The 17,735-nt window shown below is 35.4% G+C and overlaps 1 protein-coding gene across 6 annotated transcripts in view; it reads left to right on the top strand.

The window, feature by feature from the left end:
• The first annotated feature begins 2,200 nt into the window (after window positions 1-2,200).
• Window positions 2,201-17,735, top strand: part of CLASP2 (cytoplasmic linker associated protein 2) — a 178,645-nt gene continuing 163,110 nt past the window's right edge. For all 6 annotated transcript variants that reach the window (XM_083379335.1, XM_083379333.1, XM_083379336.1 and 3 more), the window contains exons 1-3: window positions 2,201-3,431; window positions 9,472-9,550; window positions 14,149-14,252. In XM_083379335.1, coding sequence (XP_083235461.1) covers window positions 3,237-3,431; window positions 9,472-9,550; window positions 14,149-14,252 — 378 coding nt within the window. In that variant the 5' untranslated portion in view covers window positions 2,201-3,236. The remainder of the gene's footprint in view (window positions 3,432-9,471; window positions 9,551-14,148; window positions 14,253-17,735) is intronic.

Here is a 17,735-nt window from a genome sequence, read left to right as displayed (position 1 = left end):
GAAAGCACCTAGTTATCATGTACAAGTTTAATTCTTCAGGACCAGAACACTTATACCCAAAAGTCTTGAAGGAGCTTGTATATGCCATTTCAGAGCCCTTTCTATGATTTTTGTGGACTTGCAGAGAATGGACAGAAGACTGGAGGAAAATACTTTTTTCTGCTATCAGAAAAGTAAAAAAAGAATAGGAAAGAGACCAATTAATTTGGTATCAGTATCAGGCGAAACTCTGGAACAGAAGAATATGCTCTGGATGTGAACATTTTTTTAAAAAATGCATTGCTTGGCAAAAATCAGCATGTTCTTTATTATAATAAATCCAATCCAATGTGATCTTTTTTAACAGAGTAAACAATTTACTGGTTGCTGGAATTGTGATTCACACAATGTACCTTGATTTTAACTAAATATTTGATGAAGTTTCACATGAAATTGTTAGATGGCAAAATATAGGTTGAACTATGCTACATTACATAAATATCAATGTACCCAATGAGATTATGTTAGTGACTCAATCTAATTAGAAAAAAAGTATCAAGGGCCCTACTAAAAGTAGGCTCTTCAACATTCATACTGGAAAAATGGTAAAAAACCAGCACGGTAAATGTCTGTTGAAGAAAAAGTCTTCATTGTGGTTCAGTCCAAGCCAGGAATAAACAACATGGCAACTGCTTTAGGAAGAAGTTTGCAGTTTATTGAAGAGAAGAGCCAGACAGGAATATGGCTCTGGAAGAAAAGAGAGCAAGCACATGTAGGGAGTGGGTTTTTATACCATCTGGGGCTTTTGTTTGGAGTTGTTTTCTGTTCCTGTTTGAGGCTTTGTATTTCCTGTGTTCCTTTGGTATCTGTGGGTTAATTCTATTATGTCCTGTCGTAGAGTTTAGGTGGGGTATGTAGATTTTAGGTTTCTTTATCTTCTTCTAGCTGGAGGCGTCCAACCTTCATGGATTATTCCTGAAATATATTTTTCTGCCCTTTTAATATTTCCTTCTCTGGGGGGGGGGCTGACTTTCCACATTTCAGTAGGGATTAATGCAAAATCTGATTGTTAGCTAAGATGTCAGTATAGAACAGTGGAGATTACTGCTATATTAGGAAGCAGCATTGCAAAAGGGATTTAGGTATTTTAATGGATTACAGGATGAACATGATCTAGTTTACCCAACAATAAAAAATAAAAAAAATCCTAGGCCGTATAAACAGTAATATGATACAAAATCAAGAAAGATCATTCCTCTCTATTGACTATTGGTCAGATCACACTTAAAATATTGCATCCAGTTCACAGCATTTGGCAGAATGGAACATGTTCAGAGGAGCTAAGCAATAGAGGGCTTAAAAGACAAAGCTGGAGATGTTTTATGTATTTATTTTAATCCCATTTATATCCCGCCCTTCTCCGAAGATTCAGGGCGGCTTACACTCTAAGCACAAATCAATGTGCTTAGCAATGTTGGGTATCTTTAGACTGGAGAATACCATGAGGAGACATATCTGTTTTCAAACATCTATCATCATCTACCATTTGACCCTGGATATTTGAATGGCGCCTGCTCGGCCTTTATTCAGGAAAGCTGTTAATAAGTTTTCAGCCTGAAGGGATTATTGTTTGGGCTGGTGCCAAGGGATGGGTTGATGTCTTCATTAGTATTCGTTATTGTATTTTTTCTTATGAATATATTGATGCTGCAAATTGCCATATTGTATCTTTTCAGAGTATGAACACCAAAAGGGGTTAAATAAATTTATATGCAACTAAATTTTATTGATGGTGCAACTTGTTTAGTATTAAATAGTGCCTAAGTTCTGGATCCTTCTGTGTATCCTTGTAGCACAGTACATTTCCAAATTAAAAAAAAAGAATGTACTTGGTTAAAACAATACTGTACATAAGGCCCCTCAACCCTTTTTCCTTGTCGGTATTTTTTCTGACGCAGGAATTCATTTAAATAGTTTTCAGAAAAGGCTGAAATCATAATTTTGTAGCTCTATCCGTTTAATGCAACGTTCTGCTATTCTTTCTTCATCTTCACAAAGAAAAATACCGGCACAACAATAGGCTACTAAAAAGATCTCGCCTTCCCTCACTTCCGAGATGCCAATAATAAAACGCCAGGTTCCGAAAGAAAAAGCGGAAAAGTGAGGACGCATGCGCACGCAACTCGTTCAGGGGAAGCCCTCGCAGGAGTTGCGTCGCAAAGAGGGGTCTTTCAATGTGCGCGCGCATGCTCAGGCATAGATCTAGACCGGGCGTGAGAACGAAAAGGATGATTTAGAAAAGGAGACGGGCCTCGATTTTGCGCAAGCGCAGGAAGAGCGCTGGGGGCTCTTTGGGTGGCGAGTCGCTCAAAATAAGCGACGCCAGTGATTTTGAGCTTGGCTGAGCGAGGGGGGCGCGTGTAGGCGCGCGCGCGCCGTAAAGAGAAGATAAAAGGCGGGTTCTCCGTGGGGTGAGTGGCGCCTCTGGCGTGTGGCTGGCTAACGGTGGCTGGAAGTGGACGCAACTTCCACAGGACAGGGTGGCCATCGGTGCCGTGTGGAGGAGAGCCAGCAAAGCAGCGCTTTGATTCCGTTCTCGCTGTTCTTCGACTCAGCCTTCTTGCCTCGTCCGGGGATTCGCAGGGAGCATGAAAGTTCCGCCTTCGCCGCAGCCCCGAAACAGCGGCTCTAGCCGCTTCCTATTTCCTCTGGCCAGGGGGAACGGCCGCTATTGCTCACTGCGGTGAGAAGTGGTGAGGTGGCCGGCGGCGCCTGACGCCGGGGAGGCACAGGCTCTGTCTGCGGCGTTATTTGCCCGGCCGTGAGGGCAGCGCTTCCTAGCCTTTTCATCTGCTGAAGTGCCTCACCATTCCTGCTGTTGAACGCCCCTCCTGAAGAGATTCTGCGAAAGCGGGACCGAGAAGACATCGCCACCCTGACTTAATCCTCCAACTAAACCTTTTATAGCTGTAGAGTACTTTCTTCCCCCAGAGCTTGCATTGCAAGCCCTGTGTATTTTATACGGAATTTGTATGTTTCGGCATATGATGGCTTAATGTTTTATTCCTGAGAGTTTGGTGTTTTACAGTTTATATTTTATCTTTGGTGAAGGAAGGAAACAAGACATTCCCCCAGCCCCTTACCGATGGGCAGAAAACTAATCTCTTTTATTACAATTTCTTGGAAATTCGTGATTCCTTTCACCGTAGATTAGAAGCAGAGTTATTAAGAGTAGGAAAGTTCGGGTCTGCTATACCATGGAGCATGGCAAAATGGATTATTTCTATGAACAAGTACAACAAAAAGATGTGGGCCGCAGGTTGCAAGTTGGCCAGGAATTTCTGGAATATTTGAATAATCCCAGCATTTCTACTGATCTTGAGCAGGATCAGCAGCGCCTTGATACAGTGATCAATGAATTAACAGGATGGGTTAACTCTAGTAATTATAAGGTAATGTGCCTGATGTAGACATATTTCTGATTCTTGTTAAGTATTGTGGTGTTGCTTTTTCACTAAGTTTTCTATCATTCAAGCAAACTGTTCAAACATTAAATGGATAAGTTTTGTCAATATTCATTTAATATCAATTTTATCCTTTTACTTTGTAAATTTTTTATTTAATTCACTAACACTCAAATGTGTATATTCAGTAGACAAGTATCTATAACATTAGGTGAGATATTCCTAATATATAAGTGGGTTATTTTCATGAGAATACAGATTCTCAATGTACAACAGTATAGGATCCTGCCCATCATATTTGTAAACTATGACAGTCGTAAAATGGGCTAGTTATATTATTTTTCTGATTTTACTACCTTTTTGCAGCAGTTAAGAAAAACAGTATAAAGTTATGGTTGCAATTTTATAAAAAAATTTGAAAGTAAGTTGGTTTACAGCAAAACCATTAAAACACTGACATGTGACCCTGGGAAACTGCAAATGGCTGTGAATGTAGCCCATTTACCAAGCATCTGAAGTTTGATCACATGACTGAGGGGCCTCAACTGTCAGAACTTCCAAGTCCAGGTAATAAGTAGATCTGTAATAATTTCAGAGGGTTGCTAAGCAAGTGGTAATAAGTTGAGCAGTACTTGTATTACATTCATTTTTATTATGGACTGACTGTAAAAACTTCACATTGTCATGTTAGAATTGTAATCCTTGCATATACTGTATTTAAGGCCCTACTTCAACTTAGTGGAGTTTGTAATCCACTAAACCAGAAACAAACTAAGTACATTTTAGTGTAAAATTTTATATTTTCTCACTCTATGTAGTTACTTGCGGATATACTGTTTCCAGAGGAGTTAGATATTTATTTAATAAGATTTTTCATTTATTAAAGAAGCCACATTAATAGCTTTAATATATTCCCATTAAAACATAAATAGCAACAAAAATATTTTAAATAATATTTAGACTATAGACTATTCCATTTTGTGTTGTAAAAAATTCAAAATGATTCATACTTCAAATCTAAGCAGATTTCTCTTGGCTGCCAGAATAGAAGCATGGAGTTAGCAATTTTTTTTAAAAAAAAGCTGAGATTATCATAGAAAGCTTCAGGATATCATTGTATTACTAGTAATAGAATATCTAGTTCAGTAGCATTGAGCACTGTTTTTTTGTTTACATTTTTGTCATTTGGTGGCAGTATTGCTCTACAAATCAGGTTTCTGTTGATTCCAAGAATACTCCAGAGATTATGTATACATAATTTAACAACTAGTGAGTAATCGATTCAAATTTTGAACATTATTAAGACATTTTGCAAATAAATGTAATGGTAACCTAGTGGGTATTGTAAATAAATGAAAAAGACATTTAAAATACTGTACTTTATTTGGAATAAATATTTCCCTCTATTACTGTTAATTGACTTTTTGAAAGTCAATTGTGAAACCTTAATCTAGCAGAAGCAATGCAGCAAACTTTAATTACAATAATGTAATTCTGGCTATATTTACATAACGTTAGCATTATGTAAATAACATGATTTGTGTCATTTGTTTAGTTTCATCATTGTGGATCTCATACTCCCCAATTTAATTGGCTGTTGTCCAATTTAACATCAGCAATAACAAGCACTTCTTCCCCCAGTTGGTTCATAAAAATGAAGTTTCACTAATATATTCAATATTTTTTTAACCATTTAATAATAAACTGTTTTAAAAGTGAGTGAGAAGATAGTTATGTGACCAAACTTTAATGTACTGGCTAGAATAAAGTCACAGACTGTTGGTGAACATTTTGAAAGTACAGTATTTTGAAATTGATAGTGTTTCATTATCAAGTAATTTGAGGTTTTTTTTCCAAACACATAGATACTTTTGCTTTACCAATATCAGGCACCCTTTAGAATGACCTTGTTTTAAATGTTAAATGTAATAATACATTTTCATTTCTGCCAGGCTTTAAATATGCATTTTATCATAAAGTTAGCAAGTGCTTTATACAATTTCTTTACACAACAGATAATGAATGTATTAAAATGAATTCATTAAAGCAGGGTCCCCAGATGTGTTGGGAACCAGGCCATGAAAGCAGTGGGCCAGCACATGGAGCTTCATCTGTGCATGTGCAGGATCTAGGTTGCATGTGAGAAACCATTTTCACTGTCCCTCCAGCTGCTGCTGCTGCCAGCTATGAAGCTAGAAGGTTGGGGATCACTGCATTAAAACACAGTGGCTTATCCTGATAGAATACCATTTCAGTTTCAAATTCATTGTAAATACTTAAAACTATGACATATTCATAGGTAAATAATATGTATAAGATTATATAGCTTAACATGAAATAAATAATCATGTAACTATAAAGACAAATTGGCATATGACATAATATAGGAGAAGGAATGGCAGAACTTGGGATCTGCCTAGAATCTATACAGCCACAACCAAACTAAGTCTGATATCCACTTTAATACTGTTTATCCTTATCTAACCCTTAGCAGGTGCTAAATGTTAATTGAGTTTACTTGTGGCTATGTAGAGATACTAGGTTAATCCATCTTTTAACTCCCCCACCAGGTTCTGCCACTCTTTCACCTACATATGTGGTTTTACAGGAGCTATTATTCATTTTAACAGTTTTAAATTACTAGCTGTGAAAGCACAGTGGTTCATATGGTTAGGATGCTGGGTAAGCTCCCATTACTCGCTCCAGCTCCTACTGACCCAGCAATTTGAAAGTGGGCAACTGCGAGTAGATAGATGGGTATCATTTCAGCGGGCAACTTAAAAGGGACACAAAAGGAACCTCCAGTTGCACGTCCCTCAAGCAACGGTGATGTGACTGGCTGATTCTTTTATCATGGAACTGCTTTGGTGCTTCTGACAAGGAACTATAGTATAATTACTAACTTAAATGTGAAGCTAAACATCCCTTAAATGTTTGTCACATTGGAATCATTGGAATCATGAATAGTGGAGAATTCTAAAATACAAATAACTCATAAACATCTGTTTTCTTGCCTCTACTACTTTTAAACACAAACGTGTATTGGTGAGAGTTAGCATATTTTAAGCAATCATAAATTTAGTTTTCATTCAGAGGTTTGCTTAGTGTTGTTCTATCATTGTTATACATACAAATATCCCAGTTGTATTGCCTGTTAATGTAATTTTTCTAGCAGCTGTACACTGGGAAGTGGAGAAAGGTAGGATACTTAAGTTGAGAGCTATGTTTGGAGATATAGACCATTAGGATAGTTCTGGCTAGAAGACATCACTTCAGAATATTTCATTTCTAGAATAGCTGTTAATTGTCTAATATTGTGATTGAATTTTGCCTTCATACGATTATTAATGTCCTCTAGCCCATATGATGAGAGCGGGGATTCAACCTGGCACTTGGCTTTTATTTTATTTTATTTATGTTAATTGATTCTTCACAATTTTTCACACTGGTTACCTTTTCTGACATCTTTTTTATGATCATTTTAATTTCCAAAATACCATTACTGTGTTTATTTCTAATGTGTATTATTTTAATTTTCTATCATCTAGTTCTGATTTTTTATCACAACAAATCTGGCTGTATGTTAAAACTGCAGTTATAAAAATTACCACTTTTACAAATCTTCATATTCCTTGATCTTGGTGACTTGTTTTGTTTCTGATATCAGATTCCCTTTATGTCTTTTTTCCAGATTACGGTATTCATGTTTATTTTTTCTATAGAAGGATACTCGTTTTCTAATTCCTTCTCCTTTCTTTTGAATTCCTTCCAAAGGAATATAACCCACGTACCCACTATCCCTAGGAAATATTACAGATATTTTAGAAAATATCTGTTGAGATGGGTGGTTTCAAAATATCTCCCTCTCTCTCTCTCTCTCTCTCTCTCTCTCTCTCTCTCTCTCTCTCTCTCTCTCTCTCTCTGTGTGTGTGTGTGTGTGTGATTTTGAAACCACCCATCAACAGATATTTTCTAAAATATCTGTAATATTTCCTAGGGATAGTGAGTTATATGCAACCATATAATAAAACAAGGGATATATAAAGCAAAATATAAAACCAAGAGATGTAAGAATTTTTATATGATATGTTACTTTTTGCAGTTAAACTGATGAATATTGTACAAAATTGGAGCTAAGCATTCCTAATATTTTACAGCCATTATGAACTATAACTTCCTAAAAACCAATGTTTCTGTTAAGGAGTTTTAATTATATGTTTAACTTTCCCTTTAAAGTCTGTCAGACTTGGAATCTAATAGCACCTATAGTTTTAATCCAGATGTATAAATGGGCATGTACTAGAATCATTCCCCCAAAAATCCACAATAGTTCTCTGTCTTTATAAATCCTTGGACATTGGGAGAATCAAGGCAACATAATTAATAGAAAATAGAAAAGAAAATTAGCAATTTTTTGATCAATTCATTGGGCCCCTTGGAATCTTAGAGCTTGTATATTTAGAAGCATCAATTTACAATATAATGGAACCTGGAATTTCAGTTAGAAATCATTGCAGTCATAGGTCAGGGCACCATGTGATTGGATTCAATTTTACAATCATTTTTATGTTAGTTGTAAAGTGAGTCACTGCAGTCATTAAGCAAATCACATGCCTGTTATACGAATCCAGAATACCCAGTTTCTGTGTGGGGTTGTAGCAGCCATAACTTCAAGGACAAGTTATAACTTGCTTTTTTTAATTCTATTGTAACTTTGAATGGTCTTTAAGTGGCTGGTCATAAATTTAGGACTAGCTGTATGTATCTGAGTCTTATTCCCAGGAAAAATACTGTATTATATATGCCAAACTGGTTACAGTAATAAATATTAATAACAATAAAATGTTAAAAAAGTAAAAATTATACTTAATAATACTGATTGCTCTATTAAATAATAATAATAATAATAATAATAATAATAATAATAATAATAATAATAATAATAATAATAATAATTTTATTTATATACCGCCCTTCTCCCGAAGGACTCAGGGCGGTGAACAGGGCAAGAATAAAAAATACAAAGTTACAAAACTTAAAAAAGAATTAAATATATGCCCACTAAAAACAGTAAATACAAATATTAAAATAACAATAAAAAAACCCCACCATGCTAGCATTTGAATTTTATTTACCAGTTTAGAGTTCTAGGCTGTCACTTTTCAAAAAAATAAACATATTTTGTGACCTTATTAACATTTAAGATTCTATATGCTAGATTAAGGACAATAATGAAGGGGTGAATGTACAATATTTGCCAGGTCTAAATTAAGCATAATGTTCTAATGTAAAATACAAAATACATAATTGGTACAAATATTTTTTTTAAAACCTGAACAATATCATAACTTGTTGCAATTGAAAATATTTTTTTTTAAAAGTGATTAATGAAGCTCTACTGAGTTGACTTTGATCCAGATCAGTTCCAGCATGCAATTATAATTTAATTAATTTCTCTGTATCAAAGTAGATTCAAGGCAGTGCCCTCTTTCCAATTTAAATTGATAACATTTGTTTTTTAAGAATATAGTACTGATAATCCTCAAATTACAACTATTCATTTAGTGACTGCACAAAGTTATAATGGCACTGAAAAAAGTGATTTATGACTATGTTTCATACTTATGATCGTTGCAGCATTCCCATAGTCACATGATTAAAGTTCAGACTGTTGGCAACTGACTCCTTTATGATGATTGCAATGTCCTGGGGTCATGTGATCCCCTTACGCAATCTTCTGATAAGCAAAGCCAATGAAGAAGACAGATTCACTTAACTGTGTTACTAACTTAACAACTGCAATAATTCACTTAACAAATGTGGCAAGAAAGCTCATAAAATGGGGCAAAACTGTCTCACCTAACAACAGAACCTTTGGGCTCAATAATGATTGTAAGTCGAGCACTACCTGTACAAGACTAGCTGCATGAAATTTAATACAACAGATTCTCATTCTCAAATCTATATAGTTGCTTTAAATGGTTGGATAATTACCACAGTATCATTTTAATTCTTTATGTTTCCATAGGTTTCGTTACTTGGATTAGAACTCCTAGGTGCCTTTAGTGAAAGACTATTAGGACGTTTCAAAACCTATGTAGGAACTGGTAAGTATTTTTTACATTTTGTTTATAAAAATATCTTTTATCTTTTCATCGTTTATTTTTTAAATTAGGGCTGTACATCACAAATTTATAATAATGGAGAAGGTGTAGTGATAGATTTGGATGTAGAACACTACTATTGCTGACTTATGAACACTTGTTGAACAACCAGAATTACAGTGGTCTTGTTAAGGGCACTTAAGGGCACTTCTGACCATAATATAACATTGCACTGTGTCTGCCCCCTATAATCATGTGATTGTGATCTGCTTAGTAACCTGTTTGTACTTATTGCTGGTTGCCAACTGCCCTGCAATCATCATTTGCAATCTTCTGAGCTGGTTTCTCAATGGCGAAGTTGGCAGGTACGTTTGCAAGCTCTTACTCCCTGCAGAGAGGACACACTCTTGTCTCTGGGGTCTGGTGGAAAAAGCTGCCTTCAGGAGAAACTTAAGAGTAGAAAAATGGGGCTTAGAGCCTTAGATCCAGTCTTTTGGTTCAGCCCAATACAGCACAACCAACACAAACTGTGAAAAGGATAACACTGCCATACAAAAACATCTCAGAAACCACCCCACAGACTGTTACAACCCCATGTCATCAGTGTAGCACACAAATCAACTAAAGCCCTCCCAAACATCCTAAGTAAACCAATAAACCTAGCTGCCTCAGAATCAAAAACACAGTGTAAGGATTACAACAGTCACTACGTAGGACAAGAGGCAGAGTGCTTCCATGAACACCAGCTAGCAGCCAGAAGACATGATGAAAGCTCCTTAATTTTACAACACCTGGCCATAGTTTCTACTGGGAAGCTGGGACCATCCTAAACCAAGCCAAATCCAAAACCACTAGAGAATTCCTAAAAGGAACCCTGACAAGTCGGCCAGGAACATAGACATAAACAATATCTATACACTATTCAAAAGAGACAACAAGCCAAAAAAGGCAGGGGAGACCAAAACACCTCCTGACCAGCAATCCACATCCAGACAAGCAGAGATTAACGTCAATATTAATATTAGACCAACAATCAAGCAGCAAACAATATCCCAATCAAGGAATTGCCAAACAAGCAGTAAACAGCCCCCCCCAAAGAACCATCAAGACCACTCCAATTAACGCTGATAGGGCAAGTCACTAGATTATAAAATGAGAGGAAACCCGACTTCCTACTAGGACTGATGATGTAGTTTGAGTAATGTAACATCTGCAAGAAAACAACCAAGGAACTTTTGCACTGGTCTCACTAAGAATATTGGGCAATGTTACATTTGTGATTGTAATAGTAAGCCCTGAGACTTCCCATTTCATTTTCATATTGAGCTCTTCTGAATCATCTTCTGGTTTGTAAAGTGATTATTTTTGCTTTAGGAGTTGAGAAACAAGTATATAATTAAATACAGATAGACTTTGACTGTATATCTGTGTAACAATTGGGATTGGAATCTTCTGTCACTGAGTGAAGCAGTCCTTTAATTAGATATCATATAATCACTTTTCTCCAAACCACAATCCTGGCATGCCTGGTTGCAGTTGTGAGTGAGTTCCTGGGTCATAAAGTTGATAGAGTGAAAATTTGCCTTTCATACAGTAGATACTCAGCACCATTGGGCAGGGGGGCGGAATCCCTCTGGAAGGCAGAGGGTTAGTTCTCAAGGAGCTGCCTGCTGAAGACACTTGGTCACATATGGGCCAAATTTCTGGCAGGCAGCCCTTTTGTGGCCCACTAGTAGGCTGTGAACCATTTGTAACTGGGTCTGGAAGTGGTAGGCGAACACGTGTGTGAGCACATCCCAACTTGTTGGAGAAGCGGGCAAGCATGTGCACCCCCCTGGTCCACAAAACCGGAAAGGTTGGGGAACTCTGCTCTGAATGATGCCTCTTTATGGGGAAAAAGGAAGTAGGTATAGATCAGCAGCAACAAGAAATCCTAGACAATATCTGTTCATGGGATTTACAAAGTAGACTTATGAAAGATTTGAAGATTTTTTAAAAATGCCATAGGAATTATTTAAAGGTCAAGACTGTTCAGAACAAAAAGACATAATATAAACATGGACTATTTGATCAGAGATAAACTATTAGTATAAACTATTTACAGTATTTCATATATCTGGTAACTCCTAATGGAATTTTTGCTGAACTAGGATTGAAAATATAATGATTTATGAATTACATAAGAGAAAAGTTAGGTAATGGGAGATGTTTTTCTACTGGTTAGTTTAAAAGACGATAAAAAGTTGGTATATTAGCTTCTTCTCTATGATGGTTAGAAGTCAGTTCTTTAATACTGTTTTTGTTGCCTTTTTCTTTTCTACTTTCTTTTTCTTTTTTATGCATATTTTGATTTTTCTTTTCCTTTTTCTTCTAGCTTAGTTTGTACTCTATTATAATTTTTAAAAACTTTAATAGAATTATTAAGCAAAAATTGTAGGAACTAGAAATATAACAGATGTACACACAAGATTAGAACAACTTCATATGCCATTTCTGTAATGTGATATATGCCATCATTTGCTAGCAATGCTTCTTAGGATTCTACATGGAACAGATAGGATAACCTTTGTGCAAAATAATTAATGGACAAATATTTGTCAACAATTTTTCCATCAACCACTCGAAACAAGGACAAAAAATAGAGCACTTCAGCCTCGCTGGCACTCTATTGCAAGTAAAGATTTTGGAAAAAAGAAATTTTACCAGTGCAGTCGGACAAGTAATTACTGAACACGTGTACATCAGAAGGTTTCAAACTATCTCAGAAAGTCTCAGTGAACACAATGGGTTAACATATTAAAATCGTATTGTGTATTTTTTTTAACCAATCTTGTCTATATCAGTTTAGTCTACAGTTTAGGAGTACAGCTGATGAAATAAGGCTTTGCTCAGAAAAGCATATGCCTCTTAATAAAATGTGTCGGTCTTAAAAAGGTGCTAAAGATTTCTGATCCTAACACCAATTAAAATTGTATTTAACTGTAATTGTTCAACTGTTTATAGTATCACTTGTCTGAAATTTCAGTACTATTTCTCTTGAGATTTGAATCTCTATAATTCCACAGTTGCATTTTTGGTAGCTAAACTGATAAAAAATCAAATGGATGGATGAGAAAAAATATCTGCAGTTTATTTGACTTAGTAGATGGAACCACTAACTGATATAGTAAGAATTGGGCATATTGTTGGACCACATACCTTGAAAATTGTTATCATTTTGCAGAGGGTGGTAAATGTTTTAACATTTGTAACTATAACAGAAATTAAACCAGTAGACTGAAAGTAGCAAAAAAAACCTCCCTAATTTCATCTAGAGTTTTGCATTTAGGCCTAAAATGTATCAATAATAGAAAAAAGTATTCTTTACATGCTTGAGAATGAGTGGATGTTGTCCCAAATATTTTTTCATGTATTTAAAAATTGAAGATATACATGCATTGTTATAGTTGAATTTATGTGGTTGATTTTTTTTCTGCATATAATTTATATATATATAATATCGGTTTTGAGGGAAGAAATAAGAAAAATGATGTGTTTCTAGGAGCCTAATATTGAAAAATCTGTCAAAAATTCTTAAGATCAGGGAGCAAGCAAAAGAGAACATCAATTCTTTAAATTACATCGAACAGCTTAGGCCAGTGGTTCCCAACCTTTTCTATACCCCGCACTCCTAGAATGCTTCTGATATATTTTAGCATCCCTTACAAAAGTTCGAAATAACGGCAACAAATTATGCATATACTCTACAATTTTGAAAATCCAAGTTTTCGCATCCCCTGGAATATCGTCTCACACACCAGGGGGTGCGAGCACCCCTGGTTTAAGCTAACATGGACTCACCATGTGAAGTACAAAGAATTTAAAATTGGTTTTTAATGCCTTCAGTTGCCCTGAATATTCCTACCAAGGAACTATGGGACAATTGAAATAGTTAGAAAGGAGAGGTGCTCAAGGCTCAGAGTTCCAACCCGCAGGCTATCCATTGAGATAAACCTAGAAATATATTGTGCAATATATTTCTTTCCTAATTATTTTGCTAGATAAATATGTTTGCATTGCAATGCAGATGAGGGGGAGAAAAGTTATGGTTTTGCTTCTTATATTGTGCAATTTATAATAATAACATAGAAAGTAGGGTTTTCATGGAAGTTTATAATTTTTACTCATTTTTTTCTAAATTGTGTTACTAAAACTATCATTTTATACTTTATAGTTTCTATATTAAGTTTTCCACATTAATTTTAGTTATCTTTCTTAGTTATCTGAGCTTGCTGTTTATATAATGTATGAAGTAATATACATTATTACATTACAAATCTATAACATAAATGTAAGCAAATTGTACTTTTGGATAGTCAGTAATTTTAAGTTACTGATTTTTCAGAATCAGCTTACAAGTATGAATACAAAAACAAAATTTTGGGCTCAATTGTGGTCGTACGTTGAGAGCTGCCTGTACACGTCTTAGTAATCTTAGAAATCTTGGCTAGTTAAAATATGGTTGAAACAAAATAAAACATAAACTGTTTTGACATAGAGCTTCAAAATACTTTTAAGATTGTTTATCACATAATGCATTTAGTCTTATTTTTATTCTCTAGTTCTCATAGTATTGATGGATCGAATGGGAGATGCCAAAGACCAGGTTCGAGAACAGGCAATGAATCTTATTTTGAAGTTAATGGACCATGTAGCTCCACCAACGGTAGGAATTCTATAGAGAGGATTTTTCTATTAAATGTGAATTGTTCTGTTCTCACAATCTCAATCAGCAATTTAAGAGGCAAGGGTGGGGGTGAGAATTATGTGTGTGGGGGTGTCCTGGCTGAAGATATGTGAGGGTCATTTATTTTGCCTCACTTCTCAGTTGGAACAATGGGAAAGAAATAGAATTTTTCCAAGGGAGCTTAATGGGAAGAGGATCAAATCAATCTCAGATCCTGCCACAAGGATGAATGGTAAGGGAGTAATAGTGACTTGGATATATACTCTATTATGTTTGTCTTCTTAGCAGATGACCATGCCAATATCTTTCTTGCTTGTGTATACATATATATGTGTGTATATATGTATACACACACATACACAAACACACATATGTAAAGAAGACAGTGATTTTAAGAATTGTGCTGACTTTCTAATTAATGTGTTCAGAAAATATCAAAAAGTTGGTCTTGTTAAACTGACTACTATCCTATCCATGGAAACCACTGAATGCTAGAATACAAATTAATTAGAGGATTCTGAATAATTCTGTAAAGGAAAAGAGAGCAGGGGCAAAGTGATGTTTTCATCTATATTCTGTTGATGATAAAACCAGAAGAAAAAACAGGTTCCTGGCAGTTAGTGTTATAATAAATTAGCATTATGAACAGCTCTTTGGATTTCAAGATAAAAATCTACTTCCCAATATAAAGGATTCAAAAGCAGTAAGGTGGTATCTTAGAAAAGCTGAGAACATTTGTTTACTAAATATTAAGAACATGACTGCATATGATAATGGAGAAACTATGAGGAAATGTTATTAGAAAATCTGTCTATGGTTGTAGGGAGATCAGTAAAGAATAGCATTCATAATTTCTAGTTCTTCTACCAGTGCGCAGAATGTTGATAACTAAATATTCTAATAAATCAAATTAAATATGGCCAGCATCATGGAAATTTGGTGGAAAGAAAATCCTATTTGAAATGTAGAACTCAAAGAATTTTATTTTACTTTTTATAAGAAATAAGCTTTAAAAGGGGCAGAAAAGTACTTTTTAATTTTAAAAAGGTCACATGCCAATGGGTGGGTGGGGAAAGAATATGTAAGTTTTGTTGAAAGCATCTGGTTGGGATGAAAAGAAATACAAAATGAGTGATATCATTTGATATGTTAACTACAGGTCACTTACCCAGAGAGAAAATATGGGTAAGAGAAGCTGTTGATAACAAACTACCTTGATATCATTTGAGGAATTTCTGGCTAAGAGTGAAAGATTCAGCAGATATCTGACCTTTCTTGATAGCAAATTAGTTTTCAGAAAATGGAAGAAAAAAACAAGAATTAAATTCAACTAAATTCCAAATATAATGGGGACAAATAGAATTGATCAATGATTGAAAGTGTCAGGTACCTAAGGAGAAGACAACCACATTATATAAGGATCTCAAGATAATTAGAGGAGGAATTGCTGAAAGTCAGTTGCATTTCAGGAAGGCAGACTTTAAAACATAGTCAAAATCTGGAGAATATACTATGGCATGAAATTCCAAAGAAATGGAAGGGACAAACTTGAGAAATGAGGTAGTGAAAGCCTAGCCATAAACAATCTTCATGAAACTAGTCTCCAATTCCTAGCTCTTAAGTATACAGGTAGTCTTCGACTTATAATAATTTATTCAGTGACTGTTCAAAGTTACAACGGCACTAAAAAGTATGATTAATTTTCACACAATTTACAACCATTGCAGTATCCCCATGGTCAAAATTCAGACACTTGGCAACTGATTCATATTTATGATGGTTTCAGTGTCTGGGGTCATGTGATCACCTTTTGTTACCTTCTGACAAGCAAAGTTAATGGGAAAATCAGATTTGCTTAACAATTGTATTACTAACTTACCAACTGCAATGATTCACTTAACAACTGTGACAAGAAAGGTCATAAAATGGGACAAAATTCACTTAACAAATATCTCACTTAGTAACAGATATTTTGTGCTCAATTGTGGTTATAACTCTAGGACTACCTGTAACTTACTGCAAGGAAAGGGATGATAGAAAATAAACCCTAAGGGCATAACATAGGGAATATTTTAAGAGGATTATTCATGCCCTAGTCATCTTATAGTTAGACTATTGCAATGTGCTCTACATAGGACAATCATTGAGTATTTGGAAGCTACAGCAGAGCAGTACAAGGAATTCTTGGCCCCTGTGACACTACTGTTCTATGAGCTGCATTGGCTGCCAGTCTGTTTCAAGTTGTTGGTAATCACCTTTAAAGCCATTCATGGCATAGGTCCAGGCTACTTAAGGGACCATCTCATCCTACTGGGATTGGCCCATCCCACCCATGCTGGCCGAGGAAGTATGCTGCAGGCCCCATTGGCCTGATTATTCTGACTAGAAGGGTCAAGAAAAAAAAAACCTCTGCCGTTGTGCCTGCCCTATATATCTATACACACACACACACACACACACACACACATTTCATGATTGTAAGCCACCCATGGTTACCCTGTGGTAAGATGAGCGGCCAATAAATTTAATAAATAAAATAAATATTTATTTATGGTATCCAAAATTCAAAAACAGTGTTGGATTAGATTTTAAGATTAATAAATTGTATTAAAAGACATGACTTTCATGAACTGTAGCTCACTTCATCATGCAGTAGCTGAACTATTACAGGATTTAAATTGAAATTAGATAACAAAAGGAAAACAAGGTGATTATGCAGATGAAAGTTACATGTGAGACAGATTTCAACCAATTAACAATTGTAATATGTTAAAACCCTATTGAATGTGCTGACATCTTTTGAGGTAGCCTAAAACCTCTTGAAGTGAGTTCAGCAATCCCTTGTCAGTTGAGTTGGTAAAATTTATTTTTTTTTTCTAAAATGGCTACTTTCAGATCAGTAATTCAATCCTGAGAATTTAAATGTTCTGATAGTATGTTGGCCTTGTTTTGAGTCTTGGTGTCAAATTTGTGGCCATTAGTTCTTTTGGTTTATGTCATGTTTGTCATTTGTGGAATCCAGAGAGGCATTGTTGGCAGATAGTGGTATAGGAAGAGAATATAAACTGCTTTTAATCTTGTGTGTGAAGTTATTGGCATCTGTGATGATGGTGTAAATAAGAAAACAGAGTAGACATTTGAGTTTTTGCAGAATCTGGTTCCCATATTAACATCATTATTCTTTGTTTTTGTGGATGGTTCAGTCTCATAAATGCCTGGTTTAATTCCACCAGGTGAGCATCTGTGTCAAGTGGATCAAAACATATGTAGTTATGGGTGTGTTCAAAGTTATATGGATTGAGGGGAAGACTTGCTATCAGTGATGATATTCTTGATGACTTCAAGTCCATGCAAATGAAGAATGTTACCGTATAGCGCCTCAAAATCCATGATGGCTAAAATGCTGGTGTTAGGGAGATTGCCAATTGATTTTGCCAGTCTTCTTATCAAATCTGTAGTGTA

The sequence above is a fragment of the Vipera ursinii genome (genome assembly GCF_947247035.1).
Source record: "Vipera ursinii genome assembly, chromosome: Z".
NCBI classification, from domain to species: Eukaryota; Metazoa; Chordata; class Lepidosauria; order Squamata; family Viperidae; genus Vipera; species Vipera ursinii.
The sequence above is the reverse complement of the archived record's forward strand: the minus strand, read 5'-3'. Positions and strand labels throughout refer to the sequence as shown.